The following is a 21669-nucleotide window of genomic DNA, read 5'->3' on the forward strand; positions in this document are numbered from 1 at the left end:
GTTTTTTCCATTGAGAGTAGAGGAGATTCAAACAAGAGGACATGAGTTGAGAGTTAGGGGGCAAAAGTTTAAGGATAACATGAGGGAGAATTTCTTTACTCAGAGAGTGGTAGCTGTGTGGAACGAACTTCCAGTAGAAGTGGTAGAGGCAGGTTCGGTATTGTCATTTAAAGCAATATTGGATAGGTATATGGACAGGAAAGGAATGGAGAGTTATGGGCTGAGTGCGGGTCAGTGGGACTAGGTGAGAGTAAGCATTTGGCATGGACTAGAAGGGCCGAGATGCCTGTTTCCGTGCTGTAATTGTTATATGGTTATATAAGTACTGTCCTCATCCCTACATTCCATTGAATGTCACGGGTAGATAGATGAATTCTCTTTTTGAAGGCTGTTGGCACTATCAGCCTGAACATGAATATCTGCATCAGGCAGGTAAAGCTAATTTCACCAGAGAAACCGTCTGTGGAGCTGAGCATTATGGAATCCAAGCACAACTACAATTCTTTCAATCAGAAGGTCAGGAGGTAGGAGTATTTTTTGGAGTTATGTTGTCAAAACAGCTGACATGGACCACCAACACCTCGCTGCTTGTAAAGACTCTTCTTCCTCAGAAAGCTGAAACAGGCCAAACGTTCACAAATGCCGTTGCTGAACTTCTACAGAAGCACAACTGAAACCATCTTGACCAACAGCGCCACAGTGTGGTATGCCAGCTCCACAGCCGCTGAGCGGCAAGACCTGCATCTTGTGGTGAAGGCGGCCCAGTGAATTGCCAGGATGGAGCTCCCAGGACTGGACACTATCTATTCCAGCAGACTCAGGAGGAAAGCAATCAGCATAAGCAGAGACACCGCACACCCCGGCCATTCCCTGTTTGACCCGCTGCCATCCAGCAAAAGGTTCAGGACACTAAAAACCAGAACAAATAGCCTGAGGAACAACTTCTACCTCAGAGATATGGCCTCCATCACACCACTCCCAGAGAGCAATGATTGAAACTGTGAGCACACTCATGCACACACAAGGACTCAAATACTTGCACTAACAGCACTTTGTGAATTACTATGATATTCTGCTGCTGCTGCAACTTATTTTCTGCTACTTCTCTATTTAATACTGTTTTTTTTATTACTGTCTTGTTTTTATCTACCGCTTTATTCAATTGCCTGAGAGGAAGCTAAACAGAGTTTCACTGTACCTATGACAATAAAGATCATTCAATTCAAATTCAATATTTGCTGATGACAGCACAAAGTTCTGCAGCATTCATGACTCCTCAGTTAACAAAGCAGCCTACACCCTAATTAATGCAGAGAGACCTGGACAATAATCCAGTTCTGGGCTGATGGGTAGCAAGTAACATTTGCACCACACAAGTTTCATGCAATGATAATACCCAACAAGTTAAAACCCAGCTATCACCCTCTGACATTCAAAGGCATTACCATCACTAAATCCCTCATTAACAATATCAGAGGGGTGGGGAGGGGCTTACCATTAACTGTGTACATGGATACTCCTGTTGAATGGGGGTTGAACAGCTGCTCAGAGGATCCAGGAATCCTGCAGCTAGTAACTTGATCAACTTTCAAAGCCTGTCCACCACTTGCAAAGGTCAAGTCAGCAATGTGATGGGGTATCTCCACTTGCCTGGATGAGTGCCATTTCAACAATATTCAAGAAGCTGGATACAACACGGGACATAGCAGCCAGCATCAATGGTTGTGATGTCACCCTTCATTTATCTCACCACTAAAACATGGTAGCAGCAGTTTGCACTTTTTACAGGATACACTGCAATCCACGAAAACAGCACCTTCCAAATCCCTGGCTGTATCAGCTGGAAGGATAGGGGAAGCAAAAGCATACATCTGGAAGATGCCCTCCAAGCCAACACCATGCTGACTTCACCAGATCAAAATCCTGGAACTCTTCTCCCCAATAGGCAGAAAAGATCCGCCAAAAAGGCTGCAACAGCTGACGAGCACCACCTTAAGGGTAATCAAATGCCAGCTCAACCTAAGAAGCCCACATCTCTTGAATTTAAAAAAAAGAAAAAAGATTAATGGGTGAAATTATTCTGACCTCATGAGCTTGGAGAAAACAAGAGCCTGCAGGTACTGACTGATGCAAGTCAGGCTGACTCTCTCAAGCCGTGGATGTGAAAAGCATTCAAAACAAAAATTGAGATTGGTTCATTGCATTGCACTGCCAATTTCAGTGGTGGATAGTTACCTGCAAGCGATTATTCATTACTGGCTCACACTGTGAGTATCTCACAAAACACTTGGACATCAATGTGCACAGAAAATTAGCTGAATCTAGATTTTCTAAATACTGCTCACAGTCTGGTCTTGCTCAGCAAAACATAAATACTGAAAGTCAAATGACTGCGAACGTCTGAGTTGCATTATTTCTTCAATTGTAACACAGCTATAGCCATCAGAGAAACCATTAGGCTTTGGGCCAAAACAGCAGAATCTAAAACTGGAAACTGTACCTTGCTTTTTAATTCATCTTCCAGGGAGAAATAGACAAATCTGATGCATGCATTCACAAGGCCATCTATTAGTCGGACTATGTCCAGCCGAGCCTGATATTGGGAGGAGACCATTCCTATGAAGATCTGTCCACTCAAGGCTTGTATGCAGTCTTCTTTCTCCATAACTTCCACTATTCCCTCTGAAACAAATTAGGCTATGAGGAATAATGCTTGCAGCAGTTCAAATTAAGATTTTCATTTGCTCAATATCAAAAATCAATTAATGCAAGTGTTAATGCTAAATGGAAATGCACAGATTTCAGGTTTGATTCTCCGCTCCATGCCATGGAATTGCAGATCACACCATTTTGCTTTCATGAGGAGCTAAATGGCAACAAATCCCTAGATGGCAGTGCAGCTATGCTTCAGCAAACCTGCGATCGTTGTGGGTGAGGCAGGGTCGAGAAATGGCATATAACACAAGACACTGATGAAGCTTTAAAAAGGTAGAAGAAATGAAAATACACACACACACACAATATTTAATTTTGGGAAGACCAAAAGTACCATCAGAGCTCCAGCTGTTCCGTCTGCTGCCGTGTTTAATGGGTGTGGTCCCTGGTAAGTCATAAGAGGTGAAGATGGTATTCTGACCTGGCACCTGGACCAACTCGATGCATTTCCCATTCAGCTCAGAGGACAAGTTGCAGTGCATCGGCTTGTAAGCAAAAGCTGAACAGTACCCCGAGAGACAAGCTCGCTGGTAGAAATCTAGCACTTTTTTCCTGTGTCAACAAAAATGAGGGTTAGCAATTTACAAAAGTATTATCCATTTATTCAAACATCAACAGAACATGCAAGTGGCTAACAATTTTTTGAAAATGTTTTTTTAAAAACCCAGAGAATTTTTGCTTGGTAGCTACAACTGCATTGACCGAGTTTCCACTTTGAATGCAACTGGTGATTCAGCAGCAGATTCCTCCCATTTTAAGTAGTTTAATTTCTTCTATAGTTTTCCCTCAGACTCATTTCCATACCGCTAAATACAAACTCTGTGATGAACTCGTGTAATCTGATCATAGTTTAAAGTGACAAGAATTTGCTACATGAAAAAAATTATTACACCTTATCAGCTGACTAAAGACCTATTATCCTGGACACACAATGAGGTAACCTTCATCTTTGTACCTTCCCTGTCAAGCTCCTAAGAGTTTTCAATATGTAAAAAAATGTTACTTTTAGAAAATAATGCATAGGACTAAGAAAACAAAAAAAACTGCAGATGCCGGAAATCTAAAATAAAAATTTTGGAAACCCTTAGCAGATCAGGTAACATCTATGGAAAGAAAAACAAATCTAACCCTTCAAATGGAAGACTGTGCTTGCTTAACTTGTCCTTGTGGGATAATGTCCACATGCCAGGAATCAACTCAATACACTTTCTCTACTGCAAATACATTAGAACATAGAACGTAAAAATCTACAGCACAATACAGGCCCTTCAGCCCACAAAGCTGTGCTGAACATGTCCTTACCCAAGAAGCTACCTAGAGTTACCCATAGTCCTCTACTTTCCTGAGCTCCATATACCTGCCCAGGAATCTCTTAAAAAAGACCCTATTGTATCCGCCTCCACCACCGTCGCTGGCAGCCCATTCCACGCACTTACCACTCTCTGCGTAAAAAACTTATCCCTGCTATTTCCTCTGTACCTACTTCCAAATACCTTAAAACTGTGCCCTCTCGTGCTAGCCATTTCAGCCCTGGGAAAAAGCCTCTGACTATCCACACAATCAATGCCTCTCATCATCTTACACACCACTATCAGGTCACCTCTCATCCTCCATTGCTCCAAGGAAAAAGGCTGAGTTCACTCAAACTATTCTCATAAAACTTGCTCTCCAATCCAGGCAACATCCTTGTAAATCTCCTCTGCACCCTTTCTATCGTTTCCACATCCTTCCCGTAGTAAGATGACCAGAACTGACCACAGTACTCCAAGTGGGGTCTGAGCAATGTCCTATATAGCTGCAACATTACCTCTCGGCTCCTAAACTCCATCCCACAACTGATGAAGGCCAATGCACTGTATACCTTCTTAACCACAAAGTCAACCTGCGCAGCAGCCTTGAGTGTCCTATGGACTTGGACCTCAAGATTCCTCTGATCCACCACACAGTCATGAGTCTTACCATTAACACTATATTCTGTCATCATATTTGACCTACCAAAATGAACCACCTCACACTTATCTGGGTTGAACTCCATCTGCCACTTCTCAGCCCATTTTTGAAGCCTTCCGCACTATCCAGAACATCTCCAACCTCTGCGTCATCAGTAAATTTACTAACCCATCCCACCTCTTCTTCATCCAGGTCAGTTATAAAAAATCATGAAGAGTAGGGGTCCAAGAAGAGATCACTGAGGTGACCAACCTCCATGCAGAATATCACAAGACAAAGGAGCAGACGTAGGCCATTTGGCCCATCGAGTCTGCTCCACCACTCCACCGTGAGCTGAACTATTCTATCTGGTTCCGATTTCCGGCTTTTACCCCATATCCTTTGATACCCTGACTAATTAGATACCCATCAACCTCCTCCTTATACACCCTCAATGATTGGGCCTCCACAGCTGTATGTGGCAATGAATTCCATAAATCCGCAACTCTCTGGCTAAAAAATTTCTCATCTGTTTTAAATGGGTACTCTCTAATTCTAAGACTGTGGCCCCTTGTCCTGAACTCACCCACCAAGGGAAACAGCCTTTCCACATCTACTCTGTCCAACCCTTTCAACATTCGAAATATTTCTATGAGATCCCCTCTCATTCTTCTATACTGTAATGAATACAGTCCAAGAGCCGACAAACGTTCCTCATGTGTTAGCCCCTGCATTCCAGTAATCATCCTTGTAAATCTTCTCTGAACTCTCTCCAACATCAGTACATCTCTTCTAAGATAGGGGGCCCAAAACTGCACACAGTAATCCAAATGAGGTCTCACCAGTGCCCCATACAGCCTCATCAACACCACCTTATTCTTCTACACTATTCCTCTTGAAATGAATGCCAACATAGCATTCGCTTTCCTTACTGCCAATCCAACCTGGTGGTTAACCTTTAGGGTATCCTGCACGAGGACCCCCAAGTCCCTTTGCACTTCCGATTTTTTAATTTTTTCCCCCATCTAAATAGTAATCTGCCCAATTTTTTTCTTCTTCCAAAATGTACAATTGTACATTTCTCAACATTGTATCTCATCTGCCATTTCTTTGCCCACTCTCCTAAACTGACCAAGTCTCCCTGCAACTTTTCCATTTCTTCAGTACTTCCTGTTCCTCCACCTACCTTGGTATCATCCGCAAACTTAGCCACAAAACCATTTAATCCATAATCTAAATAATCAATATACAGTGTAAAAAGAAGCAGCCCCAACACTGACCGCGGTGGAACACCACATGTAACCAGCAACCAACCAGAATAGGATCCCTTTATTCCCACCCTTTGCTTTCTGCCTATTCCAATATTCCACCCATTCCAATATCTTTCCTGTAATTTCATGGGCTTTCATCTTATTAAGCAGCCTCTTATGCAGCACCTTATCAAAGACCTTTTGAAAATCCAAATACACAACATCCACAGCCTCTCTCTTGTCAATCTTATTTGAGATTACTTCAAAAAATTCCAATAGGTTGGTGAGGCAGGATCTTCCCCCATGAAACCATGCTGGCTTGGGCCTATCTTGTCATGCACCTCAAGGTATTTCATAATCTTGTCCTTGAGGATCAACTCCAATAACTTTCCAACTACCGATGTCAGACTAATAGGTCTGTAATTTTCTTTTTGCTGCCTCCCTCCTTTCTTAAACAGTGGAATTACATTTGCAACCTTCCAGTCCTCTGGAACCACGCCAGAGTCTACTGATTCCTGGAAGCTCATTTCCAATGCCTCCACAATCTCCAAAGCCAAATCCTTCAGAACCCGTGGGTGCACCTCATCCGGTCCAGGAGACTTATCTATCCTTAGTCCATTGGGCTTCCCAAGCACTTTCTCTCTAGTAATCTTGACTGTACCTAATTCTATTCCCTGAGACCTCTGGCTATCAGGTATGTTGCTAATGCCTTCCACTGTGAAGACTGATGCAAAATACTCATTTAGTTCCTCTGCCATCTCTGTTACCCATTATAATTTCTCCAGCATCATTTTCAATCTGTCCTATATCTACCCGTGTCACTCATTTACTCTTCATATATTTAAAAAAAACTCAGTATCCTTTTATGTATATTGCCAACTTACTTTCATAATTCATCTTTTCTTTCCTAATGACTTTGTTTCCTTCTTTAAGTTTTTAAGTCGTCCAGTCCTCAGTTTTCCCACTAATTTTTGCTTCCTCTTTTGCCTTAACCTCGCTCGTTAGCCACATTTGTGCCATTTTTCCATTCATGATTTTCTTTTTCTTAGAATATATTTTTTCCTGCCGTTTCCTTATTTCTTGTAGGAATTTCATCCAATTCTGCTCTACCGTCCCTCCATCTAGCTTACTTTTCCAATCAATTGGGCCAGTTCCTCTCTCATACCACTGTAATTTCCTTTGTTCCACTGAAATATCGACACACCTGATAACAGCTTCTCCTTTTCAAATTTGAAACTGAACTCAATCATATTATGATCACTACTTCCAAGGGGTTCCATTACCTCTAGCTCCCTAATCGCCTCAGGTTCATTACACAGCACCCAATCCAAAACAGCCGATCACCTGGTGGGCTTATGGACAAGCTGCTCCAAAAAGCCACCCAGTAGGCATTCTATAAACACCCTCTCATAAGATCCAGTACCTTCCTGACTTTACCAATTCACTTTCATATTAAAATCCCCCATAATTATCATGACATTTTCCTTCTGACACGCTTTTTCTATTTCCAGCTGTAACTTGTAGTCCACATCCCAGCTGCTGTTTGGAGGCCTGTATATAACTGCTATTAGTGTCTTTTCACCCTTGCCATTTCTTAACTCGACCCATAAGGATTCTACCTCTTCTGATCCTATGTCCATTCTTTCTAGTGATTTGATATCGTTGCTTACCATCAGGGCCACGCCACCCCCTCTAACTACCTTCCTATACACTGTGTATCCTTGGACATTCAACTCCCAATCACATCCATCATTTAGCTATGACTCAGTGATGGCCACAATGTCATACCTTTTAACCTGTAGCTGTACAACAAGGTTATCCACTTTATTTCTAATGCTGTGTGCATTTAAATACAGTACATTTAGATCAGTATCTGTTACCGATTTTGCTATATTTCTATCGCACAGCAGATTTTCCTGTCTGTTCATCTGCCTGTCCTTCTTGCCATCTTTGCTGCACAGTACCTTTGACTTATTTCTATCTTCCTCTTCCTCGACCCTAACACCCTGGTTTCCTTCCCCCTGCCAACTTAGTTTAAACCCTCCCTAACAACTATATTAAACAATCCCGTCAGGACATTAGTACCCTTTGAGTTCAGGTGTAACCCATCATTTTTGTATAAGTCATACCTCCCCCAAAATAGATCCCAATGATTCAAGAATTTAAAGAGCAAACACGAGGAAATCTGCAGATGCTGGAAATTCAAACAACACACTCAAAATGCTGGTGGAACACAGCAGGCCAGGCAGCAACTATAAGGAGAAGCACTGTTGACGTTTTGGGCCGAGACCATTCGTCAGGAATAACGAAGTCCTGACGAATGGTCTCGGCTCGAAACATCGACAGTGCTTCTCCTTATAGATGCTGCCTGGCCTGCTGTGTTCCACCACCATTTTGTGTGTGTTGATTCAAGAATTTGAAGCCCTGTCCCCTGCACCAGTTAGCCACACATTCATCTGCTTAATTCTGCTATTCTTACCTTCATTAGCACGTGGCTTAGGCAGTAATCCTGAGATTATTACTCTGAAGGTCCAGCTTTTCAATTTTCTTCCTAGCTCCCAGAAATCCTCCTTCAAGACCTCCTCTCTTTTTCTGTCTATGTCATTGGTACCAACATGTACCAAGACTTCTGGCTGCTTGCCCTCTCTCCTCAGAATACTCTGGACCCGATCTGAGACATCCTGTACCCTGGCACCATCCGGGTATCCTTGTCCGGCTCACAGAATCTCTTGTCTGTTTCCCTCACTATGGAATCCCCTTTCTTTTCAAATCTTTTTATTGCATTATAATCAGTTAAATGAACATATCAATAATAACAATATCAAGAGAACAGGATTACAATAATAGCTATAACACATAAACATAAGTTCCAAATATCATATCCAGACATGTCCACCTGATTTCTTGATAATAGAAACAGGAAAAAGTTCAAAAGATTTGTTCAGAAGAAAAAAACCAAAAAAAACCCCCCAAAAATCCCCTAAACAGAAAACAAAACAAAAAAAACCTGGGCTGCCATAATTTGTTAATTATAATCATTCTGTCCTTGACTCCGTTCCTCCTTCCATAAAAGGTTAAGTATTAGGAAAAAGAATTTTAAAAAATCAACTTAAATCATATCTATGGAAATATTGAATAAAAGACTCCCAAGTTTCCTCGAATTTAATCGAGGAATTAACTGTGCCACTCCTAATTTTTTCTAGGTTTAAACAAGCAATAGTTTGAGAGAACCACTGAAGTGTAGTGGGGGATCAAAATCTTTCCATTTAAGTAAAATGGATCCTCTGGCCATCAGCGTAACAAAAGTATCAAACGGCAGGCTAAAGATGATAAATAACTATAATCAATTATTGGTAATCCAAAAATTGCAGCAATAGGATGGAATTGTAAATCAATATGTAAAATTGCTGAAGCAATATCAAAAATGTCTTTCCAATATTTTTTCCAAAAGAAGGCAGGACCAAAACATATGGGTTAAAGAAGCAACCTCAGAGTTACATCTGTCACACATAGGATTTATATGGGAATAAAAACGGGCTAGTTTGTCTTTTGACGTATATGTTCTATAAACCACTTTAAATTGTATTAAAGTCTGTCTAGCACACATTGAATTAACTAATTTAAGAATTTTTCCCCATTCTTCTATGAATATACTTATATAGGAAATCTCCTATAACTACTGCATTTCTCCTTGCTCTCCTGATCACGGCACTGGGCAGAGTGCCAGAGTCCCGTTCGCTGTGGTTTTCCTCTGTCAGGTCAATCTTTCCAACAGCATCTAAAACGATATATCGATTTTTGAGAGAGACTGACACAGAGTCCCATCTACAACCACTCTTTGCCTTCTGTGGGTAAGCCAGTTCTGGATCTACAAAGCAATTTCCCCTTGGATCCCATGCCTCTACTTTCTCAATATGCCTTGCATGGGGTACTTTGTTAAATACCTTGCTGAAATCCATACACCGTAGATTCCGGATTTTAAGCCGCTACTTTTTTCCCACATTTTGAACAGCTTTGAACTCTGCGGCCTTTAAAACGGAGCGGCTAATGCATTATTTTTTTTCATGCCGCCGAAAACATTTTGCCTCGTAACAGTAGACCAATAAAATTGATGAGTAGTTCACAGAGGTCCAATGAAATTGTACGATAAATCAAGCGCACTTTCACAATTAAATTATTGTAAATCAGTCATTTGTACTCACCCTCATCAACATGGAAAACACTCGAAGAAAAGCATTGTGCTGCCTTTATGGCAGTTATTTAGTTTATAATATTTTCGCTTAGTAATTCATTTTCTAGTTAAAGTTAGAAGAGTTTTAACTATATTTGTTTTCTGTACTACATCGCGGGATGCTATGACGTCACACCCGGTTTCGCCGCGTCTTGTGGGATACCGGTTTGCGATAAACCGGAAGGAGGGGGCATTAGACCCGAGCGAAACGCTGCTTTTAAATGCCGTTTGCGATAAACGGGACGGCGGGGGGGAGCGGCGGAGCGAAAACGCTGCTTTTAAGTTAAAGGCGATCAATAACTTTTCCTGGTAGGCTGCAGTATATATATTTTTTACCAGTCGTTAGGAGATATTGGAATGTTGTTCAGTAAAGAAGTATACGCAACGTATATTTAAAAGTAGCCGCGTTACGGGCACGGTTCGAAAAAAAGCATTTGCAATATGTATTTGTTTTTGTTACCATATGGATTTAATTAAAAGTTAAAAAATCCTCACGTGTAATATCTTTCTGTGTAAATATCTCATATTACAACGTGGGACACCTGCGGCCGAAAATCCGGTGCGGCCTTTACAAGTAAAAAATTGATTTTATTTCTAAAATTAGAGCCAGCGGCTTTTAATCAGGTGCGCTCTGTAGTCCGGAATCTACGGTACATTACATCTACTACTCTTCCTTCAATATGTTTAGTTACATCCTCAAAAAATTCAATCAGGCTTGTAAGGCATGACCTGCCTTTCACAAAGCCATACTGAGTATTCCTAATCATATTATGCCTCTCCAAATGTTCATAAATCCTGCTTCTTAGGATCTTCTCCATCAACTTACCAGCCACTGAATTATGACTCACTGTCTGTAATTTCCTGGGCTATCTCTACTCCTTTTCTTGAATAATGCAACAACATCCACAACTCTCCAAACCTCCGAAACCTCTCCCATCCCCAGTGATAATGCAAAGATCATTGCTAGAGGCTTAGCAATCTCCTCTCTCGCCACCCATAGTAGCCTGGGGTACATCCTGTCTGGTCCCGGTGACTTATCCAAATTGATGCTTTCCAAAAGCTCCAGCACCTCCTCTTTCTTAATTTCTACATGCTCACGGCAGTCTGCTGTAAGTCATCCCTACGATCACCAAGATCCTTTTCCACAGTGAATACTGAAGCAAAGTACTCATTAAATACCTCTGCTATCTCCTCGGTTCCATACACGCTTTTTCACTGTCACACTTGATTGGGTCCTATTCTCTCACGTCTTATCCTCCTGCTCTTCACATACTTACAGAATGCCTGGGGGTTTTCCTTAACCCTGTCTATCAAGGCCTTCTCATGGCCCATTCTGCCTCTCCTAATTTCATTCTTAAACTCCTTCCTGCTAGCTTTATAATCTTCTAGCTCTCTATCATTCCCTAGCCGTTTGAACATTTCGTAAGCTCCTCTTTTCTTTTTGACTAGATTTACAACAGCCTTTGTACCCTACCATCCTTTCCGTCTCATTATGCAGAACTCCACACAAACACTCCCTGAACATTTGCCACATTTCTTCTGTAACTTCCCTGAGAACATGTTTCCAATTTATGCGTCTAAGTTCCTGCCTGTTAGCCTCATATTTCCCCTTACTCCAATTAAACGCTTTCTTAAGTTGCCTGCTCCTAACTCCCTCCAATGCCATGGTAAAGGTGATCACAACCATCTCCAAAATGCTCTCCCACTGAGAGATCTGATACCTGACCAGGTTCATTTCCCAATACCAGATCATGTACAGCCTCTCCTCTTGTAGGCTTATCTACATATTGTGTCAAGAAACCTTCTTGAATACACCTAACAAACTCCACCCCATCTAAACCCTTTGCTCTAGGGAGATGCCAATCCATAGCTGGGAAATTAAAATCTCCCACCACGACAGCCCTGTTATTAATATACTTTTCCAGGATCTGTCTCCCTATTTGCTCCTCGATGTCCCTGTTACTATTGGGTGGTCTATACAAAACACCCAGTAGAGTTACTGACCCCTTCCTGTTCCTAACTTCCACCTCCGGAAACTCTGTAGATAATCCCTCCATGTCTTACTCCTCTTTCTTTGGTAGGAAGATCAATGGACAATACTCCAGGTGCAATGTTCTGCATTAATTGAAGCAAAATACTTCTAGCCTTATAATTAATTCTGAGCATACCAAAAACCAACATACTGCTCATCTTTAGTTGTGCTGATTTGTTGCACCATATTGTTAAACTCTCAGTGTGCAAGGACACCTATCTCTTTCTTAACACAAACATTTTTCAACCATTTAAATCTTTAAAAATACATTATTCCCAAAACCTCATTTTTTCCACATAATAAATATCTGGAATGTCCATATCCATTTAATGAATCTATTTTTATTGCAGTAGTGGAACACAATTCATTATCTCCTAACCAACCCTTTCAAAACACAATGCAAGTCATCAACTCTAGAGATTTACTGAATTTCAGTAACTCTACTTTCTACAGTTTTTTTAAAACGATGCTAATCTTTTAGCTCTTCACTCACCAGTCTAGACTTATCATTCTCTATTTTACTGAGCATCTTCTTTCAAGACTTCAGACTTAATTGCTCTGCTAGCTCCTTATTCTACAATATAAATTCTGATGCCTCAAAAACTAAGATTCTCACATTATTTTTCACTAATCATTTCCTTTTTACACATCAATAGGAACTTGTGCTTCTTGCTAACATATTCTTTACGTTTCCTTACCAATTTTTCGTTGTCTTTCAGTGAATTCTGAAATCTTCCAAGTCTTCAGATTTACTTTATTGGCGACATTATGAACCTTCACTGCTGACTGCACCAGTTCTTACTTTATTGATAATTATGGCACTTCTCTTGCTATATACAACTCTAATTTCATGATTATACCTCACATTGCCATTACTGTTTGGGAACCTACTGTCAATATACACACCACAACCTTGCTGTCTCTTACCCTACCTCAACTGGATTCCAATTCTATATGATCCTTTCTTTGTACCATTTTTATTCCATCCTTTGTTATCAGGGCTCTATCCATTCCATTTTACTTTTCCCTCTAAGTTAAATAGCCCAGAATATGGAGAGATTTATTTTACTTTGTGTATCACATTAAGCAACAATGACACACCTGTCAGATCCAGAGAGGGGATAAATATCTGCACCATCCCAGAAATCTGTGCAGGCCTCCAGGATGACATCAGCTGTGCCATGAGATAACATCTGTACACTATCTGTGAAAGAGCACAGTAAAAGGATTTTCAATTCACGGGTCAATAAAACATTTCATAATCTGTTAAACACATCTTACAGAAAGACTAAACTACAATGAACGAGCACATTGATCTATATACTAGCGTGCACTGTTTTCAGATAATATCATCACTCTAAGTCAATTAATACAGTTTAAAATAAACCAATATCAGGAGATTAACAGGGTCTTTCATCTCCAAATTCATATGCTGGGAGCTCACATTAAGTTTTGGCGAATTAAGTTTTAATTCACTTTCTGCTTAAACTTTAAAATGTTTTACAAAAAAGATCAGTGTGCCAAATGATCCATCAATTACACTGAAAACTTCCAAAATACACCATTACCTAGTGATGTTTTGACATGTGAAATGCAGCAAGATCTCCTTGATTTACAATAGCCTGGATTTCTACTAGATTTTGACAGCTCGAAGTTACCCAGGTAACTGCTGCAAAATTTGCAACACCTATCTAAATGCAAAAGCTCCAAACCACTGGCTATGCTGCATCCAATTACTCAGTGTAAAAGTCTGGACAATCTGCTCTCAGCTACTCTATCGGTTTGCATGAGCAGATGCACTTCAATAAGGTATGTTATGGTTTAATTTTACATGTTATCTTTCAATTATTGAAGTAACTTTGTTTTAGGTCACTGTTTTAATAATATTGATACCTATTTTACCTTAACGTTTCTGCATTTATGTGACAGTGAGAAGTATTGAAAAAGTTAACAATTTTTAAGAAAATAATCCTCATCTGTTAATGGCTTCTGGGATAGTTTCATTTAAATAGATTTGCTAATAGCAAAAACATTTAAAAAGTTTTGCTTGGTCAAAAATGATGCACATTTCCTCCAAAACAATTGAAAAAGTCTTCTACATAAAAAGTAAATTAATTACAAGATGAGCCAGTACTGATTTAATGTTTGGAGTCTTACACCTGGAAAAGAGGCCCTTTAACCTATCATCATACAATCTCATTTTTATATCACAGCGTGGAAGTTTTTGTTGGTATGAAATTCATCCATCAGTGTTCTCGCCAAGTCTCCATTTTTCTGAGTTTTGTTCAAGATATTTGAGGAAGTGGTTCAACAAAGAGATTTCATCTGAATGCGAGGCCCATTACTATGGCTTGTTGCAAAGGTTAGCACTAGAGGAACGTTTCCAACATTACAATTCAAGTATTTTAATATTAATATTCACCAGTTAATGTATCTCTAACAAAAAGGCTAATCATATGACTGAGTGGTGGTCGCCTCTTGGTTACATTCAAAAGTCGCCGAGTTACTGGTTCTTTGACTATTTCTGCTGTTGGAAGCTGATACATGGTCAGATGATTCTCTTGTTTGAAGAGTTCTTTAGCACCAGGAGTAAAGCCTATAAAAAAAAAACAACACTAAATTTGTTTCTGTTTTCTTCAAAAACTTCTTTCCTTCCTTCCTCAGGTCATCCTACAACTATGGGCTGTGGTCATTGCCTTGAGTTACTTATTGAAAATTGTTCACCATATTTAGATTCTTTTGCATTCATTCACAATTCACAAGTTTTGGCAAATAAAAGACATACAGTCGGCCCTCCTTATTTGTGGGGGATTGGTTCCAGGACCCCCGCAGATACCAAAATACACGGATACTCAAGTCGGTGGACTTTAGGACCTGGTGGAGTACCGGAGCTTATTTAACCTGTCTCAGTGCAGTGGACTTTAGGACCCAGCAGAGCTCGGGACCCGCTGCCTGCAGTGTTTCTGTTCTGGAAAACAATCATGATTGAAAATAAAGTGGAAATAATAAAGCGATCGGAAAGAGGTAAAACGCCATCAGTCATTGGAAAAGCATTAGGCTACAGTCAGTCAACGACCGGAAAAATTTAAAAGGATAAAGTGAGAACAATGGAGCATGTGAAGGCCCTGCCCCGATGAAAGCTACAATTATTACTAAGCAACACAGTGGTTTAATTATTGAAATACATACTTAAGTGTTTTATATGCATAGAAAGGTAAAATATACACTATATACTGAGACAAACGTTTGATTAGCTGATGCTAAATAATACCGGATGCACCTGTTCCGACTTAGAGAACTTCCTTTTTTTTTGATTCCTGATCCGCGGTAACCTATGCATATCCTCCCGTATACTTTAAATCATCTCTAGATTACTTATAATACCTAATACAATGTAAATGCTATGTAAATAGTTGTTATACTGCATTGCTTAGGGAATAATGACAAGAAAAAAAGTCTACATGCTCAAACAACAAGTGCTGGAGAGAGAACTTCCGGGTTTCCCCGATCCGCGGTTGGCTGAATTCGCGCATGCGGAACCCGTGGATAAGGAGCGCCAACTATTCTACAAGCAAAATTGGGAAATTTAAGCTGATCTTAAAATTTCCTCAATAAACATATACAAATGCTGCATCATCTAAAACAGTGGTTCTCAACCTAGGAATATGCCACCCCCAACCAGGAAGCCACACCAGATTTTGTAGGAACAATAAGGAAAAAAAACAAGGAACTGGGGATACAGGAGTTTCTGAATGGGCTGTAAGTTTCCTGTCTTAATTACTGAAATATAAAGTATAAAAAATACATGAATGTAATTTATTTAGAACCCTGAATGAAATGAATGGAAAAATATATTAGAAGATGCAAATAAGGCATGTGAATCTTTGTCTCTGCTCCTGCTTGACCATGCAAAAAGTACCATTCAAACCCTTCAGGGCAGCCTGCTATTCTGAGCTATTAAATAGTTTTAGTTTTCATATACAGTGGTAACTTTATAATAAACATGTAATACCTATAATACGTGAAAACAGATATTGACTGTATATTAAATTAGTATAGTTAACCGAAGAAAAACTTTAGCAACTAACAGAGTCTATGGAGGACGAGGCCCACAGAGTTAAATGAAAGTCACAAGTGTGCCGCAAGCAGAAAAAAGTTGTGAACCACTGTTCTAAAAAATAAATCAGTGCTACTGAAAAATACCAGATCTGCAAGAACATAATACATATGCAACTTCTCTCTCACATACTGTAGTATTCTAGTATTCTAAATCAGGGTTCACCAACTTTTTCTGCACTGCGGACCGGTTTAATATTGACAATATTTTTGTGGACCAGCTGACCGGGGCGGTTGGGGGGGTGGGGGGGGTGGGGGGGGGGGGGGGGGGGTGTCAATCATGACCGAAATATAGATAAGTCAACTATGAGTCACTTAGAAGTGGCTAATACGCTCAATTTAGTTTCTAAAAGGGTTTATCTAACGAATTTAATTGAAACACATAGCGCGAATTTTCCTCGCATGAATGTAGCGATGTCAATTATAAATCACTTATAAGTCAATAGCATTTTAAGTAACTTTAAGTAACTTTTGGATATTAAACACACAGCGCATATTTTCCTTGTATGAATCATTGCAACACACCAATATCGCTAAATCAGTGGGGGCCCTGGGCTTGTTTCCCTGCAACAAGACAGTCGCTTCAAGGGGTGATGGGAGACAGCGATACTTGAAAGGGATTCTTTATGTCCAGTTTATTCCGCAATTTAGTTTTCAAGGCTCTCAGCACTTGCTTCTATCCCACTTGCTCACGTTTTTTCCGTTTAAAAGACTCAAAGGGTTTGTCTTTAAGTGCGGGGTGCTTGGACTTAAGGTGCCGAAGCAGTTTTAAGGGCTTAATTGCCTCAATAGACAGCCTCCGGGCCCGAACTCCAGCATCCCACCTGCCCACCGTCAGATGCCTTGGCCAGGTGTAGCTGGTCGTGGGTGGGGTGAGAGGACAAGGTAAGGGCCGGAGGTCCCCGTACTGGGGCTGTGGCGGTCACAGTCCAGAGACAGCGACCGATGTGCCCGCCCCCCTTGTAGGTAGGTAGGATCTATTAGCCGACAAAAGTTTGGCTCGAGGGATGACTTTCAGTAGATCGCAGCAAGATAGCTGCTCTGCTACTTACGAAACCCTGAACCCGAATTAGGTTGTCTGCGAATATTTTAGCACCTGGTTACCTCACATGGGTAATGACCTTGTGTGCGTTTAACTTCAACAGTGGGCATAACAGGGAATAAGGAAAGGTGCAGCTGACTCATATCGTTAAATCATATTGTTTCCTCACGGCCTGGTAGCACATGCTTTGTGGCCCGGTACTGGTCCGCAGCCCGGTGGTTGGGGACCACTATTCTAAATGATAGCATGTTTGCAAGCTGCAAGAATAAGTTATAAACCAAATATGACATGAAGTCTACATCCAAGGACTGAGCACCAACACCAGAATTGAGTACTTTACATGCAAATCAGAACAACATTTTTGGGCAGTCGTTTACGACTGCATTTTCTTAAATTATGAATGAACTATTAAATTATGCATTATAATTAGTGTACAATGCAATGTAATAAATTTCATTAAAGATGGCAATGACAGGGTGTCACATATATGCAGATATTCAAATATAAAATTAGGATAACAAATCCAAGAAGTGTTAAATATCCTCAGATGTTTAATCTTAAAATTACCACATCTATTAGGCACCTTAGAAACACTAGACCATACCTATGAGCCTGGCCAATTCACAGAGCCCCCAAGGAACATGGACTGGCATGGCTGCGCCGGATGTCTCTTGCAGGGCGATATTGGACAAGTGATCAGAGAAGCGGCACACTTGCTCGGTAACAGTGGAATAACAGAGGTTTAGGAGGATGTTGAGACCCAATGGTTTCAGCGAAGAGATATGGAGTTGCCAGTTCGAGTCATCAAACTGAATACTGGCCGGGTTTTGCTGGTCCTGTGAGAGACTCAGCATTTCCAGGTGGTAATCACAGATATAATCTTCTGCTTCCAAGTCCAGGTCTTCGCCAATACCACTCACCTGCAATATGTGCAGAATCAGATATATATGAATTTAGTACACATGACACATTTCTTGTGGAATCAAAGTCTGCTGAAGAAAGATGGTTGACTGATAAAGAACTGATGTCAGATTCAATCTAAATTGGAAAATAATCTATGGGTTATAAACCATTGCCACTTCTGGCCAAATTTAAGCTATTAAACAAAAAACTAGGATAAAAAATTCATTCAAAAATAAAAACACTTGGTTAACCAGATACATCTCAGATAATTTTAATCTTCATTACCTGTGTCATATCATCCTCTCCTCCTTCTATGTTTTTGCTGAAGCTGACGTTGGACCCTGACAAATGCTTACATTGTCGATTCTCACTACGTTTCCTCGAACGTGGAGTGCTTTCAATCTTTTCCTCTTTCTCCTGTCCAACCTCATTGGTAATGTTTACAAATTCCAGGCCGGTGTTGGGCAACAGAGCATCAGCTTCCTTGGGCTAGTAATTATTAAGTGTCAAAAAGTCAACTCATTTAGAACAATTTTGAAGCATACAAGGACTTCGTCTTTGAATGTGGCCATTCCCTTGCTCTTATGATACACGATTTATTTTCTTTAAATACCTATCCAACTACCATTTACATTAAGATTATATTTGTTTCTACTTTTTAAAGACATAGAATTTTGAATATAACAATATTTTCTCATCTTCCCTCTGATTTATTGCCATAATCAGAAATCTGTATCCCTTCATTTCCAGCCCCAGACTTGCCACTGGAATTTTTACTCCATTTGTTCAAAACTTCTAAGAGTTCCTGAATGCTGACACGCCCAAGATGGTAACATTAGATCACAAAATTAAATACCTAAGACAGTAATTTTGACTCTTTAGTCAGTGAAAAGTTACAATGGATGTTGTGCTCTTTTTGAAAGCAGTTTCACACCCCTATTGATTTAGTGCCCATCCAACTTATCATACAGACATTGAGCCCAGGGTTTGATTCCTACTCAAACCACACCTATTTTTAGAAGCATGCTAAGGATAAGGATGGAGAAAAGAGCAACAGGTCATCTGTTGTTCCACAAAGTGATGTGGAAACAAGTTTAGTGATGAATGCAATCTGAGGGAAGAATCAGATCTGGGTACCATGAAAGATGGAGTAAAACAGAAGCACCAAAAACATATTCAAGGCATACTTTACAACACACTATGCAGGAAGTGAGGCATGCTCAGGTGCTGAGTAATACATGAACTTATCAATCCTTCTATCCATCCATTAATAAAAATCATTGTTGCAATTACCTAACATTTCTCATTTCAAAATTGTGTTTTTAAATCTACACTTTAGATAACAACTTATTTTTACTTAAAAATGGAAGTTTTAAATTTTTAAGTAAAAGCATTAAAGTTTCCTGTAGGCCACACAGATATAGAACTGACAATCTGAACAGCAACTCAGGTTCTAACATATCAGGAAAAACCTTACCTCATCCTTCTCTTCTTCCATCTCTGTGTGACAAAATGATCGCAGGGATAAGTCATCTTTCAGGTCCTCTAGGCTGTCATGGGGTAGCTCCACACGTCCACTGAAGAACAGAACTGTTTCCGGACTGGGATTGGGCCAGGACAGTATTCCTTGTTTGTCTACACAGCAAAGTACCTAACAATTCAAGTTAACATGATAATTATAACCTGAATTTTCTACCAGAACAAATCCAAGCTACCTGTAATGGTAACATGAATTTCAGGTATGATCTAGATAAAGGGAAGATTTTGAAAGGAAGTGATGAAAAAGTGTTTTTTTACAGGTAGTGACAAGTTCATTGATTGCCTCAGCCTCACAGACAATTCTTCAAGAGTAGCAGAGTACTAGGACTAGGGCACATAATAACAGGATCATGCCATTCTAGAGAAAAGTTAGTGTTGTATGCAGTTCTTGTACAACCCCTTTACTCTTATATTGTATGTCTCAACCAGTAAAGCACAACATATCATCTTATTTTACTTTCTTGCTACTTAGATTCCTGGGCATACAGAACAACCTTCATTTGCTCTTCCACACTGTTCAATATCTTCCCTTTTGCTTATTCTTTTGATTTTGTTATACCCAAATAGCGGTATCTCGTATTTTTATACATTAAATTCCATTTTTCACTTTCCTGCCCAACTGATGAAACCATCTACCGTACAACTTACATAATCCTGCAACTCTTTGGTCTTTGGTAGTGTTGCACTACACTTTTGGATGCTATTCTTACCAATAGCCAAACACTTATTTCAATTTTTTTTTACATGCTACACTGTAGTAATAAAATCTCTAGTATATCCAGTTTAAAAAGGAGCGAAGAATATACAATTTCTCCAGACCCTAATTCCAATTGTAATCCACCCACATTCCTGACCCCAAACCTGGCACCAGCCACAGCTCAGAGTTCAGACCCCAGCTATACACTGGACTACCAGCTCACATTCCAAACAAACATCTGAACTAGACTACTGGATTTTTTCTATATACCTTTCTGCTCTGAAGTCTTTTTCCTCAATACCAATAAACCCATGAACTATTTACTTGCCCAATCTCTCAAAGACTATATATTTAAGGACTTCATGAAGTCAAGTAATGCAAGCAGCAGTAGCTAAAAGTCCTTCAAAGCTAAAAGTAGTTGAAGGAAAACATAATTAAATCAAAATTAAAAAGCTACACTTCCACATCGCCAGGCTGCCAATTTTTTCCCCATTTGTAAGGATTTGCTGTACTTGCAGATTTAGCTGCCAGCACGTGTCCTGCCTAAATGGCTCACATCCATCATCATGAAGTGTTTCGAGAGGCTCGTCACGAGGCAGGTCAAGATCCTGCTGTCCCCCTCACTGGACCCCCTGCAGTTTGCATACCATCCCAACCCCTCAACAGACAATGCCATTGCCATCACCCTCCACCTGGCCCTAACCCACCTGGACAAAAAAGATATGTACGTTTGGATGCTGTTCATATACTTCAGTTCAGCATTCAACACAATCATCCCTCAGAAACTGATTGGAAAGCTGAGCCTACTGGGCCTGGACACCTCCCTCTGTAACTGGATCCTAAACCTCCTGACTGGGAGAGTTCAGTCAGTCCAGATCAGCAGCAGCATCTCCAACATCATCACACTGAGCATGGGGCCCCCCCAGAGCTGTGTGCTCAGTACACTGCTGTTCACTCTGCTGACCCACGACTGTGCTGCAACACACAGCTCGAACCACATCATCAAGTTCGCCGATGACACGACCGTGGTGGGTCTCATCAGCAAAGAACGACAAGTCAGCTTACAGAGAGGAAGTGCAGTGGCTAACAGACTGGTGCAGAGCCAACAACCTGTCTCTGAATGTGAACAAAAGAGACGGTTGTTGACTTCAGGAGGGCACGGAGCGACCACTCCCCGCTGAACATTGACTGCTCCTCGGTAGAGATCGTTAAGAA

The 21669-nt window shown here is 40.4% G+C and overlaps 1 protein-coding gene across 1 annotated transcript in view; it reads right to left on the bottom strand.

Moving 5' to 3' along the window:
* LOC140714945 (transmembrane protein 94-like) overlaps window positions 1-21669 on the bottom strand; it is a 113494-nt gene that overhangs the window by 21101 nt on the left and 70724 nt on the right. Inside the window, exons 12-18 of the mRNA XM_073026635.1 lie at window positions 19696-19869; window positions 18504-18707; window positions 17920-18235; window positions 14580-14753; window positions 13259-13361; window positions 3050-3267; window positions 2501-2682 (exon numbers count right to left, since the gene is read on the bottom strand). Coding sequence (XP_072882736.1) covers window positions 2501-2682; window positions 3050-3267; window positions 13259-13361; window positions 14580-14753; window positions 17920-18235; window positions 18504-18707; window positions 19696-19869 — 1371 coding nt within the window. The remainder of the gene's footprint in view (window positions 1-2500; window positions 2683-3049; window positions 3268-13258; window positions 13362-14579; window positions 14754-17919; window positions 18236-18503; window positions 18708-19695; window positions 19870-21669) is intronic.

This window comes from Hemitrygon akajei, chromosome 22 (assembly GCF_048418815.1).
Source record: "Hemitrygon akajei chromosome 22, sHemAka1.3, whole genome shotgun sequence".
NCBI lineage: Eukaryota > Metazoa > Chordata > Chondrichthyes > Myliobatiformes > Dasyatidae > Hemitrygon > Hemitrygon akajei.